General features: G+C 52.0%; 1 protein-coding gene across 11 annotated transcripts in view; it reads left to right on the forward strand.

Moving 5' to 3' along the window:
* Positions 1-14,294, forward strand: part of Mcf2l (MCF.2 cell line derived transforming sequence like) — a 147,223-nt gene that overhangs the window by 68,106 nt on the left and 64,823 nt on the right. Inside the window, exon 1 of one of the 11 annotated variants that reach the window (XM_036166689.1) lies at positions 5,435-5,885. The exons of 9 other annotated variants lie outside the window; for them this stretch is intronic. In XM_036166689.1, coding sequence (XP_036022582.1) covers positions 5,813-5,885 — 73 coding nt within the window. In that variant the 5' untranslated portion in view covers positions 5,435-5,812. Of the gene's footprint in view, positions 1-5,434; positions 5,886-14,294 lie in introns of those variants that run through there. One more of the 11 variants, XM_036166685.1, reaches the window with a different exon arrangement.

A 14,294-nucleotide genomic window follows, 5' to 3' on the forward strand; every position in this document is an offset into this window, starting at 1 on the left:
TCATAACAGTAGCAAAAGTATATTTATGAAGTAGCAACAATGATAATTTTTTTTAGTTTTTAGTTTTTCAAGATGGGGTTTATGTAGTTTTGGCTGTCCTGGAACTAGCTCTGCAGACCAGGCTGGCCTTGAACTGCTTCCCCAGTGCCAGTATTAAGGAGTGCTCCACGACTGCCCAGCAACAATAATCATCTTATGCTTGGGGTCCTCACACCGCGAGGAACTGTACTAAAGGGTCGCAGCGTTAGGAAGGTTGAGAGCCACTGGGGATGAACAGTGATGTCGGAGCCTCAGGAAGGTGGAGTCTCCGTCCCCCAGAGGCTGGGCTGTCCCTCCCCCAGGGTCCTCTGCAGCAGGCGTCTTCTTCCCAACTCTTCAGTCCCTGTAGGACCTACGCTTTGACTTGTAGCTGTTTCCCCACATGCGTTGAGCCTTGTCAAATTACCTTTGTGTGTGCATGCGTGTGTGCGTGCGTGCGTGTGCGTGTGTGTGTGTGTGTGTGTGTGTGTGTGTGTGTAAGTGTTGTGTGTGTGAGAGAATGTGAGTATGCATGTGTGCTTGTGTGTATATGTGTATGAAAGTGTGTGTGCATGTGTGTGTATGTGTGTGTGTGCATGTGTGCTTGTGCATATACACATGTGTGAGTGTGTGTGAGCGTGTGTGTGTGTGTGTGTGTAAGTGTTGTGGTGTGTGTGTGTGAGAACGTGTGTATGCATGTGTGCTTTTTGTATATGTGTATGAAAGTGTGTGTGTGCATGTGTGTGTATGTGTGTGTGTGCATGTGTGCTTGTGCATATACACATGTGTTAGTGTGTGTGAGCCTGTGTGTGCATGTGTGCTTGTGTGTATATGTGTATGAAAGTGTGTGTGCATGTGTGTGTGCATGTGTGCTTGTGTGTATAAGTGTGCGTGTGAGTGCATGAGTGTGTTGTGTGTGCTTGTGTGTATAAGTGTGCATGTGTGTGCATGAGTGTGGTGTGTGTGTGGCTGGAAATGGAACTCAGGGTCCTGCACATACAGTTCAAGGGCTCTTCTGCTCAGCTACACATTAGCCCTCATATCACCTTCTGTCACAGGTAGAAAAGTCCCTGCCTGTCAGCGGAACCACCTCACCCAGCACACTGAACGATGTGTGACTCTTAAGTAGACAACTCCCTTGTAGAGTTTTCTGCCCTGATGGCAAAACCCTGGGCTTCTGCTGGATGGGAAGTGTGGGCCCCAGGCTCACACCGCTGGCCTTGGCGCATCTGATGAGGAGAATGACATGAAATGTCAGCTGTCATGCTACCCTAGACTTTGAGAAATGTGGCAAGCTCCTCCATCTGCCAGGGGCCGGCAGCTCACTGACTCCTGGCCATAACTCAGCTGTACACTCTTTTTTTTCCCCCTCTCATCCCATTGATTAAAGAAACAGTAAGAAAAGATACAATGCAGGAAACACCAACCACCCTTTACATCAGGCTGATCGAAGCACAGTGATTCTCCCTTTCATCCCTCCACCCCCACCCCAATTCCCCAATTCCCCTCCACATCAGTTTAAGTTTTGAGGTTCTTTGATTGGGAGTACCAGTGTGAGAGGGATCTGGCTGATCCGAGGAGCCTTAAATCTGGCCACCTAAGTCCCAGGAGAAAGGAGCTGCAGGCCCAGTCTAGCAGAAATGTGGTGGGTCTGTGACTTGAGTGTCCACCTCAAGGTCTGGCGGTAGGACATGGCCAGGTCCAGGGTGCCCAGGTCGGTTCCTGATGATGGTCCGCTCACCAATGCAGCGTCACCAGACAGCAAGCAGGCCAATTCTCCAGTGGTGAGGGGATTAGGACCTGCAGGCCAATGTATCCCTGAGGAAAAGTCCACATGAACAATCCAAGAAGCTAGTAAGAAGCAAGGAGCAGAAAGCTGTGGGACAGAAGCACAGCAGGCTTCCAGAAGGCCAGAGATGCTTTTTCTTGAGGCCAGGATCATCCCTATCTGCCATAGGCCGTGTCTCACAAGTTACATTTTGCCTTCAGTCGAGGAAAAAGCAGGCTCATTTGAACTTGAGCAACAGCTGTGTTCTTCAGACTGTATGTAGTTCCAGATCTACTCTTTTATCTAAGAGACAGCCCCAGCCCAGAACCACAGTGCTTGAAAAACAAAGTGGCCCTGGAAGAAAAATGGTATTTAAAGGGGTAACATTCCATTTGGGTACATCGCAGCCCTTGGACCCCCTGGTCTGGGGAAAGCAGCTGGATTAGCTGTACACTCTTAAGTCAGCTACTCCCCAGGCTGTGACCCTCCATGGGTGGACCTCACGATTCAGCTGTCTGCCTGAGTCTGAAAGCAGCCACCGACAAGTAAGGCACTGTCCCTACACTCAAGTCTCTCTTCCTGCAGGGCGTCATAGGGCTGCCCAGCCACCCAGACCTGGGGTCTGGCCCTGAAATTCTTCTCTGCCCTTTGACCTTGCCCCTTGTCTCCAGTCTTGAATAAAGCTACTTGGAGCCTGTTCCTGAACATACACATGCTAAGGAGCACACTTTCTATCCACACTGCTCACTCATCATTGCTTGGGAGCAAAGCCAGAGGGTTTCCTGCTGGCGTGATGGAGGATACTGTAGGGCCTATCACAAAGCACTATGTGGAAGAGCGTGGGAAGGCCCCAGCCACCAGTTGCATGGGAATTGTGTCATCCCCAGGCCTCTAAGGACCACAAGAAAGCATGGAGGAGGCTCCTAGAGACATATCTGCACAGTGGCTCTGAGCCTCCTGCTCCCACCCCCCTCTAAGGCCTGGTCAGTGTCTGATACCTATCTGCTGTACAGTGTGTTCTGGGTACAGTGGATCCTAAGCAGCGGCAAGATGGAGACAGAGCTTAGCCACTTGGGGCTCAGTCACTCACACATGTACTCCACACACTCATGGCATACTAACACACAGTGGAGCACAGGAGAAAAGCATAGGGAGTTCTTGGATCCACACAAGTAGTGGGCTCAGAGGGCAGGAGGGGAGCTATCCTCAGGAAAGGTGACCTTGGGGAAGGGAGGAGTGTGTGGGTAAGGAGCTGAACAGATGCAGGGTTTGAAATGGGCTTTCAAAGTGTTTTCTCCCGGCGTTCAGGAAATGTGGGCTATTGTGGGAAGATAACATGAGCTCAGAGGAACTTCATCCTTGTCTGGGAATCTGCCTTCCGTAGAGCTGAAACTTGACCATCTCAGTCTGTTTTCTTCCTAGGGTCTGAATGGAAGTAGGTACATGAGCACCCCCATAAAGGAGCATACACACCCTCTGCACAGTGGCCTCTTTCCTAAACTCTGTCTGCTTCTTTGACCATATTCAACGACAGCATAGCTAGTTTCTGTGAACCCTACTATGGCTGTGGGCCATGCTTTACTACAGATCCAGAATGGAATTAGGATCTCCCTGCTGGTCTGGGCTGTTCTCTGTGCACCTGCATTAAGGTTCTGCATTAAATGTTTCAGTTCACTTCAATACTTCCCAGACTTTGGGCTTGGCCAGGAATCTGCTGCAGGCTGGGATGAAAAAAAAAAAAAAAAACCAGGAAGGTGGCCTTAGCAGTGGGATGTCACTTTTATGTCGTAGTGAAAGTGTGGGCAAGGCTCATGAGCTGCGGTTTTAAGGAGGGAGGGCACTGGCAAGTCAGATGACAGCTGGTGGTGGCCTTGAGCACAGGCCAGACCTTCTGTAGGAAGCTGGAGTGCTAAGGACCTTCGAAAAGTGACAGGGTTTCAGTGTAGCAAGGGAGTCATTCTCCCAAAAAGAAATCATGAAGTGAGCGGTCAGGGCCACAAGGACATCTTGAAGCCTGGACATAGGGCAGCAGCCAGCCTCTCTCCATCTGCATCACAGTAGGCCTTGGTGGGCCCTCCATCCCCTCTGACACATCACTCACTTGGTCAACCAATGAGAACCCACCACGTGCCCTGTAGCTCTCTGGTCCTTGCACATACTTAATTGTGACAAGCATGTGGGAGTGGGGGGAGACACAGAGAGAAGAGCAGGCAAGAAGAAGGAACTGGCTAGCTCCATGGATCTTGCTTCTGTCCCCAGGCACCTCCCTCTGTCACATGGCCCCTTCTCAGCAGAAGACAGCCCTGGACTTCCTCCTGTCCCTGGGCTTAATAATAACTCCCTCTGTAAGCAGCTTGCTTCTCAGAACACAGTTTTGCTTTCACTCCATATGTGTTTGCTGCCGTGTGGGCACCTCAAGTCACCCTGTGCCTTCACTGTCCTGGGGCTCCAGTACAGTGGAAGACCATGGACCTTCAGTGGCCTCAGTGGGGGTGGATCTTGGCAGCCTTGAACACGTCTCCACAAAGTAGGTACTTGGGGTGGGGTGTGTTCTCCTCTGCCTTGAGTTTGGAGGAACTGGAGGTTGGACATGGGGTTGAATCATGCCTTGATCTGCTCTGGTGGTCCCAGCAATTGTCCTGTCCCTGTGGGTTGATGAAGAGAAGGTTGTTCCATCAGAAGACAGTGATGTCAGAGAGGCTGAGAAAGACAAGGAGACTGACTAAAGAGGATTCCCTTGGCAGTTGACACCTCCCAAGAACAGGGTCGGGACATGGGGGAGGATGAAGATGGATTCCAGACTGTGAGCCCGGCATGCCCATCTATTTACACTGTGGTTGCAAGCCTCTGATGGCCTGGCCGCCTGAGTCCAGGCAAGGTTGGCCTGAGATAGGCTTTATTCTGCTGGTAGCAGGCAGGAGCCCCAGATGCCTGTGGAGCAGACCCTGTCAGGTCAGCTCCCAGAGCATGTGCCCAGGTACCAGAGTCCCAGCACAAAGGCAACAGGACTCTGGTAACGGAAACCATTCATTAGGCATCAATAATGTTGGGAACCCCACAAACGAGGATGAGAAGCATGAAGAAGCTAGAGCTGCCGAGGGACTTCTGACGCTGGTGGGGACCTGGGACAGAGAGGCCATCACGTGACTGCTGTACAGAGAAGCAGGCTCGGGCAAGTGTGAGGTCGAGTTTTAGCATCTTTGCTCATTGCTGCCTGGTGGCTGCGGCCACAGGACTGGAGTGATGACTACCACCCAGGAAGATGGAGTCCTGCAAAGCACCACAAAGGCCATCTCCCTCTCTCACCAGTTTTAGCACAGGGAAACTGAGGCTGCAGATGGTGCAAACAATGACGCCCAACCTCCCAGCAAGCTGCAGTTGAACCTGGAGCCTGGGAGACCCCACTTCTGAGCCCTTCCCTCCACCATGACATCGTCCACCCTCTGGAGAATGGAGGAGTCTGAGGGTTACCCCCAGAGGAATAGTCTACCTGGGTAGGGGACGTGCCTCGCACCCAAGGGCTGTATGAATGGACAGGACCTGGCTAAGCTTGGAGGGCGGGTGATTAAGGGCTGTGTGGGTGGATAGGACCTGGCTGAGCTGGGGCCTCTATAGCTTAGGTCCCTGTGCCGGGCTGTCCCTGTGGATGGAACCTGACTGAGGTAGGGCCCCTGCAGGGAGGGTCCAGACAAACAACAGGCTGCCTGGCTCTGCAGCCAGCAGGACTCAGCTGCTGCCGGGCTCTCAACAGTTAATCATGGGCAGCAGGATAAGTGAGCTGATTCTAGCTCCTTAATCAGGACATCGAATCCGAATGAATCTGAGACCCTGCAAGGAGCAGGAGCAGCCGCCGCATCCCGCGGCACTCAGAGGCCAGCCCTGCGCCGCAAAGCCGGGGAGGCACAGCGTCCCCACTCCGCAGCCCAAGATGGAGCTCCGCCGCCGGCTTCCTTTGTGCGCCCCAGGCAGGCTTGCCAGCAAACAGGTCGCCGCCGCCGACTCTTGACCCGTGGTGAGGGCGACAGCATGACTTTGAGCCTCATCTCCCTGCTGTCCCAGGACGTCACTGCCCTGTGGCTCCTGCTGAAGACAAGTGCAGGTGCGTCCGTCCTCTGCTGCGTCCTGGTTTCCCTCGGACTGAGCGAGTTTGCTATGGATGTGTCGTGAGAGGCAAGGGGGGTGGGGCGGAGTGAGTATGTGTACGGTAATTGAGTGGGGACGCAGAGGCCAGGTGGGGCTGGGTTGTTCTGGTGCTGGGGTCCTATTGTTGGCTGGAGACTCTTCCGCTCGGGGCTCCTACAGCAGGGTGCAGATGGGGGTGGGGCATGGGCTGGGTTATAGAGAAAAACCACCCTCCCGCCCCCGCAGGATGGAGGGGGGGCGTGTGATGCCTTGCCCTCCTGGTCTGGGCAGTACCCCTCAGACCGGGCCTGAGCGTCCGTCCCTTGAGGACAGCGGCAGTCACATCTGCTTCCAGATGAAGGGAGGCTGCACACCTTGGAAGGCTGGAAACGAATGATCTCCTTTGTTCCGGGGTTTTTCCGTGGACAGGCCGGCTAGTGAAAGCTACCTCCAGAGCCGGTGGCATGACTTTGCTTTCCTCCTAGCAGGAATACCTGGCGAGTGTTATCCCCACAGCTGCCCATCTGATGGCAGAGCCTCGGGGACAGCAGGATAGATGGCCATGACCTTTCGGCAATGGACTGGCTGTTTCCTGGGGGCCTCGGTATTCTCATTAGACCTGGCTCTGCCTCTGTGGGAGGGCAGGCACCATGAGGCGGTACCGGTGGCCTGGTGCCAGGCTTTGGCACTAAAAGAACAGGGAAGGGAGCAGAGTCATCCCAGGAAAAAAGAGATGGAGGGGCCTGGCAGAAAGGAAGTCGCTTGGAGAGCCTCCATTATTTCTGAGAGGAAGGGCACTCCTTGTGAAGTATTTTGTCATAATTACATTTCCTGCTGGCATTTCTGCCAAGCACTGATGAATGACCCATAAAGGGGTTTTGTGAATTTTAATGAGTCAGTCCTCAGCTCTGTGACAATAAATAAATACGGAGTGTCCGATTTCCAGTGAAGTCCCTGGGGACAGTGAGCGGTCATAGAGGGTCCCCAGCACGTCAGAGGCAAGGCACCATTCGGAATCACAGTTGATGTCTGCTTGTCTTAGCCAGGTGGAGTTCTGAATTCTTACAACCACCCCTTAAATTCTTGGTGTACTCATACGGTGTACTGTACTTTTAAGATATCAATCACTCAGAGGTCTTTCTTTCCTGGGGGAGTTGGTTAAGACTAGGGTAAGGGTCTTTCCTTTGGCTTCCAGGAACCATTTCTCAGATTTCCAAATAAACAGTGCGTGTGACGGATGCAACAGCGGCCTTCTGTGACTGTAGGCCGTTTCTCTAAGTGGACACTCCCCTGTGGGCACCCAGTGCTCATTAGTACCTGTGCACTCAATGGAGACAGGTGGGCCTAGAACCCTGTCCCTGAGCCAGGGTGGGAGACCTTAAGGTTATCATGGCTGGTGGAGAATGGGTATGTCACGTTGGAGCACACATGTTCAGCCCAGGCCTGTCTGTGATCCGTGAGACCCGCAGGGGTGTGTGTGTGTGTGTGTGTGTGTGTGTGTGTGTGTGTGTGAGTGAGAGAGAGAGAGAGAGAGAGAGAGAGAGAGAGAGAGAGAGACCTCCACCAGTCCCACCCCCACACGTCTTTGCCACTCTCAGTCAGTCTGTCTGTCTGTCTCGGGGTATCTCACTCTCTATCTCGGAGTCTCTGCCACACGCTGGTGGCTCTGACTGACTCCACTGACTTTTTCATCATCTCCGAGTCTCCCCGGTGGTCCCCTGTCCCCTCTGCCATCCTGTGCCCACGGTCTGCTGCAGGGCCAGCTCTTGTCCCTTGCCTTGGTGAGGTCAGCCTCCTCAGTGCGCTGCCTTGCTGTCTCTGGTGAAGGTTGACATAATTGTTTGTTTTAGATCTGTAGAAGCCTTAGTTCTTAATGGGAGATAAAAAGTCCCTCTGTGCATTTAGGGGAGGGGCATGGGATCCGTCCCATCCCGGGAGGCTCTTAGCACCAGGCCATGGGGAGCCCAGTGTCCGTGGGAACAAAACATAGCTCTCTGCCTGGGGGGGGGGGGGCAGGGGCATGCGACGTGGGACTCTTTGCATTGCCCTCTCTGAGGTGTTCTGAGAGATCCTGTCTACAAGTCATTACTTTAGAATGGGTACAAAGGGAACGAGGCATCCACTCACCTGTCCATCACTCAGCCTCAGCCTTGGGCTAGGCTGGGCTCATCCCACCTGCATCAGCACCAAAAACCCACTGTGTGGCTATCAGGGCATAGTTAACCACTGAGGTGCCAGGTGGACTCCTGGCTAGGCTCTGACATGCTAAAGATCTGCCCCCACCACACTTCACATGCCATACCTCACCATGCCAGGTCCGGTCTGGTTGCTTCTTCAGAGATATTTTCCAAGACTTCCTGTCTGAGACTTTTAAGACTTCTCTTCCTGTCCTAAGTCGAGAAGTGGGTATGGCCAGATGGCTGTGACTCTTGGACTTGAGTGTTTGGAAACACAGCCATCTGGAAGCCAATTTTTCTGTTTCACACTGAGGTCCCCTAAATGGGCAGGATGCAGGGACAGGAAGCAGGGGCTGGGGCCTGCCTCTTGTAGTAAGCAGCTCTGCCTTCTTTTGGTGGGAACCATCTTGAAGGCATGTCTTATGCCTGGCTTGTGAGTTTGGTTCTGGAGCATTGACAATATGGCAGGAGTCATTCAGAGAATGGGCATACCCCCTGATGCCTACTGGTTCTGTGTCTAATGCCAGCAGACCTACCACTGGTCCCTCTGGGCTCTCTTATCAGGGATGAAGAGGAAATGACAGAGTGCCCCAAGAACCAGCAAGAATTGGCCTTCCAATACTGTTACTGCCTGGGCTCTCTATCATCCCTGGCATCCTGGAAGGAAAGTCCAAGGAGAGGCTGGGAGAGTACAAGTGTCACCTTGTGGTGACCTTGGTCAAGGGCATAACCTAGGTGATCCCATCTCCTCAGCATCCTGTGCACCCGCACACTCTGTGACCCACAGCCTACCTCCAAGGAGCCTCTGATTGCAATGGCAGCTACTACTCAGGTGTTTTTAGCCTTGACCCTTGTCAGCCGCATCGGGCCAAGGGTAAGGTGCTGGATACTGTGTATCTGGCAATGTCTTCATAGAGCGAGGTATTGTTGTCAGCAATGTTAGCAGTGCCCACAGGCTGTGCTCACCAGACAGCGGCCTCCAGCCCACAAGGGGAGAATTCTCAGCCCTGTTTCGTATCTGGAGGCCAGAAAGGAAAACACAGATTGCCCGGTGTCATAGCTCAGAAGCGTGTGGTGGGCAAGGCTAGTGCCCAGAGTGTGTCTCTCCCTCCTGCAGACTGGTTCAGTGTCCCACACACACTGTCTGGAGCTTCTGGGTCATTGTGGCACGGTAGTGATGATACCCAAGGTGCCACAGTCCAACAATGAACATCATCAGCAGGTGCTTCCTGGACTCCGTGGTTGTGGCTATCCCTTTCTAGGCCATCACAGAGGATTTGTGGAGAAAAGGGGAGGCTTCACCACTGGTGGAAATGCAGAGTAGTGTGAGCCTCATGGAAAGCACACTAAAAATAGAACTACAACACAGCGCAGCTGTGCCGCTCGCAGGTTTACACCTGCATCCCTGCTCACCGAGATGTCACACCTGCCAAGGTGGATCTGCCTTGGTGTCATCAGTGGGTGATGGATACAAAGAATGTGGTCCATAGTCGCAGTGGGATACAACCTGGCCATAAAAAGACATCCTGTCATTTCTGCAGCCCGGATAAGCTAGAGAGCCCTGTAAAAAGGGAAGTAAGCCAGGCAGGGAACTGGCTGCTGTTGAGGAATATTTGTTTAACCAGACAAAGATGTACTGCATTTGTTTATGCTGCATTTGTGTTAATTAAATAAAATTAACCTGGGCTCAGAGAGGCGGGGTTAGCAAATAGTTGACAGGAAGTAACGGGGGAGCTCAGTGTGGGTTTTTTAGTATGGAAGGAGAGAGGTTTCTGGGGACACCAGCAGAGAGAGAGTTAGCCAGTTGCTACTCCAACTCTCTGAGCTTGCAGATTTTCACCCTAGCCTTTGAATCTTGAGGTTTATTAGAACAACAGAGATTTAGTTAAAGCTGCCTTTAGCAGCAGCAACACAAGCATTGTCTGGGAGAACAGAATTTCCCCCAGGCCACTAGTTCCAGCCATGCGCTGGTAGTTTAAAGAGCAGCCACTGTGATAAAGGTAAAACAGAATTTTGGCACCCCACATGTGGGCGCCAAATGTAGCAGGCTTTCTCCAACCACCAGCCTCCAAATCATGACATGGAGACTTAGTTATGAATGTTCAGCCTTAGCTTATGCTTGTCCCACTAGCTCTTATAACTTAATTTAACCTGTTTCTCTTCATCTATGTTTTGCCTCGGGGCTTTTTACCTTCCTTCCTTCCTTTCTTTCTTTCTTTCTTTCTTTCTTTCTTTCTTTCTTTCTTTCTCTCTCTCTCTCTTTCTCTCTCTCTCTCTCTCTCTCTCTCTCTCTCTCTCTCTCTCTCTCTTTCTTTCTTTCTTATGTCCTGTTTTCCTGCTTTCTCTGTGTCTGACTGGCTGGCGGCCAGCTGAGACCAGGCATCTCCCTCCCTTTCTCCCTTGTTCTCTCCCAAGCCTAGATTCCTCCTCCTACTTATTCTCTCTGCCTGCCAGCCCCGCCTATCCCTCCTCTGCCTAGCTATTGGCCACTTAGCTTTTTATTAAACCAATCAGGTGCCCTAAGCAGGTAAGGTGAAACAGCAACCCATCTTTACATAGTTAAACAAATGTGGCACAAACAAATGCAGCCCACCTTTACATAGTTAAAGTAATATTCTTCAACATAAACAAACATAACACATTTTTACATAATTAAAGTAGTATTCCACTACAGGCTACTGTATGCCCTTGCTCATTCTGTGTGGGACCTGAAAGGCTGCACCTCCCAGAAGGAAAGTGAGGAGTAGAGGGCTGATTCCTCCCATAAATACCCCCCTCCACAATGTGACAGACTTAGCAGAGCCTGTCAGGTGAGCGGTCCTGTGCAGAAGAAAGAAAGGCCATCCATCATGGATCCATGGGCCTCTTAGACCCGTGCCTCAGTGGGGGTGCAACCACCCCCAACTCTTCCATCATCCCAGCCAGACAGTGGCCCCTAGACACTGAGTCAGGCCTGTTTGTGCTCTTAAAACTTAATGAGAGTATTGGGTGGTATGCTGGGGGAGCTGAGGAGCGCTGGTTACTGTTGGGGTTGGAGGTTCAAAGTACCGGGTACACAGAATGGCCTGACTGAAGCTGTGTATGGAAACTCCAGTTAGTCCCACTTTGGTGGCTATTTCCTGAGTGAGTCTGAACCCTTCTAAACACACATGCTGCTGAGGTAATGGAGCGATCATGGAAATTATCTCATGGTGTAAGCATGCATCATATTGTACACCTCAGCCCCACATGGTGTCTATTTGTTCATGTACCTCAGTGAAGCTGGGTTTGACATTGTAGGTCAGCGGGAGATCCCAACTGAAGGATACCCAGTGAGTAGAGCTGCATCCATGGCTGTGGGGTCAAAGGCTGCTCACTCCCTCATGAGGCTGCTGTCTCCCAGGCTTCTGTGTTCACTGGAATCCCTGTGGTTCCCAAGTTCTACCCCACCCCTCTTCTGTCCCCTCCCTTGCTGGAGAGACTCACCTGTCAGCCTAAGGAAGTCACCGGTGGTCAGGGGCAGGATGTTCCTGCCATGCATACCAGCAGCTCCATCTGCAGCCCATGTTGCTAAGCTTACTGTGGTTCAGCCTAAGTCCTGGAGTGGGACACCGGTGCTGCCCCTGCGGTCTTGAGATATTTGTGGCCTGTGCTCAGCATTTACTGATCTGTTGCCGCGGACTGGATCTCAGCTAGACCACCAGACCGAGGGAGAACGGGGTGAAGGTACTCAGGATAAGTGGGATTCGGCGAATGACAGACAGCCACAGACACGAGAGTATGTTGTGAAGCTGCTGCAATTTTACTCAGACCAAGCAGTGAATTTTATACAGTTACTTGGGGAAACACGGCAATCGGCCAGTAGGGTGACAAACATAGAATCAACAATGTAGTTACACACTTTTCTCAGAATGATTAACAGATCTCATGAGTATAGCCTTTACTTTTTCTTTTGTGGTTCCTCATCCGGACAGAGAACATTACGGCCCTAGCTGTAGTTCTCCTTCTACACCTTTGTTCTGTATCAAAATTATACCCTTTTCATCATTGTTCTAACCATGGTTTCATTTGTGTGAAAATATCTTAACCTTTACCTGTGGGTGAGAAGGCACCAGGGGGGTCGGTACCTAGCTAATCTTTCCATGAACTGTAACTTATGCCATTCTGTTTTCATACCATTATGATTCACACATCGGTTCCCATGTACGTCATAAGCTCCCGTAAAAGGTAATGGCTCTAAATAATTATTGTATCTAAGATTAAAGTTAGGGGGTTGCTACCATCGACCCTTGATGAGAAACTCTATTTGTCCCTGAATAATTCTTATAGGAATGGCTAATTCCTGTAACTGCTTCCTCGCAGCTGCTGTCGGCTGCGCGTGTGAATTGCCTATGAGTGCCTGTACCTTTACTTTCATTCTCTCTTCGCTAGAGTCTTTGTCCTTCTGAATCATAAGTTCTTTCTGTTCTAAATCATTCATGAATTCCTCCAAACTTTAGGGACCCTCTTGAACTGTTGGCCTAAGAGCTTGGATCATAGGTGGGGGTATTGAAGCCACTTTTGAGGAATCATTACTCTCTTTATGGGGCACATCAGGAATATTAAGAGTTAACTTCTTGGAATTAATACACAAGGAAACAACAATAATTACAGTTGCAAAGAGAAGAAGGCAGAGTGCCAGCCAGCCTCTGCAAGCAGATCTGCGTGGTTCCGTGTAGCCTGGCACCTTGATTCGGGCAAATTGATGAGGGGTCGCCGGGGGCATAGACCCGAGGGCCGCGAGCCCCCCTTTCCCACGTAACTACCTTATCCAAGGCATTTGTCACGCAGGCGACACCGTCATGGGCGTGGCAATCTGTGTCTGAAATGGGATGAGGCCCCATTTCGTGGTCATATAACGATGCTTCATGGGTCGATAACTGTGTCTGCACACTGCCTGCCCAAGGTGGCACCTGACACAGGTGAGCAGAAGCAGATGTCCCTCAGCCCCCATCCTCTGGTGAGTCCAAGTCAGGTTGGTGTGGTCGTCAGAGCCCAGCAGGCTCCCTGGCCTTCAGCTGTCCTGAGATATGGCAGCTGAGGCATCCCCTCCAGCAGGGTGGGGCTGGCCAGAATGAGCCCTCAGCTGCTGTCAGGGCCACATGGACTTTAATAGGCCAAGGAGAAGAACTTGGGGCCGCAGGGAAGAAGGGTGCACTGAAACAGACTGGCTCCACTCTGGAATTCAGGGTGGCCCTTAGACACAAAGACCCTTGAGTCTATGCCCTGTGCAGTACTCTGTTCAGGGAGTGCACTGTCCTGCTGCTTGGTGGGATGGAAGGCACCACAGAGACTTTACGGCCTGAGCATCAGAAGACTCTTCCCAGAGGCCACAGGCCAGGAGCCAAGCATGAGCATGGGCAGGCTGGGAGGGCCAGCCATGCTGACCGACTTTCTAGTTCCTTCTCTGGCCCTGTTGAAGGTTAGCTCAGCGTACACCTCCCCAACTTCAGTGGGGGTGTTGGGCTCTCTGTGAGGTCAGATACGCTAGCCCCACCCCACCCCCCACATACACAGCAAATGCACTTAAAGGAAACTCCCACATTCTGTACTCCGCCCCAGCCTGCTGTGTGGCTCCCACCCTGTACTGTGGCAGGGACAGTACACCTCCATCTTTGAGGCTGTCCATCCTCTGAATCAGGATCGTTGGGTCTGGACTGAGTGCCAGTGGCTCCGCTCCTCAGACCCACTCAGGAAGGCCCCACTGGCTGGTAAATGCTTTGATTTCCCGTGGGACACCATTCAGAATTGGGCCGAGGCAGTGTGACAGCTATCGCGAATGTCACAGGACATTTGACAAGGGCAGTGTTTGAGGCTTGGTGACAGCTTGGAGGGGCAGTTGGTGTGGCCTCAGGCGGACAGGAGTGGCAGCATCCAGTTACAGGACCTGATCCCCCCTTCCCTGACTCTCCACATTAGGCTTCCTCTAGTTGTTCCAAACCCAGGGCCTGTCTGTGAATGATTGGTTCTAAAAGGACCTACAGAGACTGAAGGCGGCCAAGCCACCCTGGGGAGGCACAGGCCATGGGCCTTGCTCATCACCTGATTCTTTTGCCAGTACTAGAGTGATAGCAAACCCCCCACAGCACATGTAGGGAGCTTGGCTGGAGAGCTAGGTGGTCCCGGGCAACTACCCTGGATATGGACCAGGGAAGAGGCAGGTGTTCATCCAGCATGTCAGTAATGGTTAA

The sequence above is a fragment of the Onychomys torridus genome, chromosome 17 (genome assembly GCF_903995425.1).
Source record: "Onychomys torridus chromosome 17, mOncTor1.1, whole genome shotgun sequence".
Classification (NCBI taxonomy): Eukaryota; Metazoa; Chordata; class Mammalia; order Rodentia; family Cricetidae; genus Onychomys; species Onychomys torridus.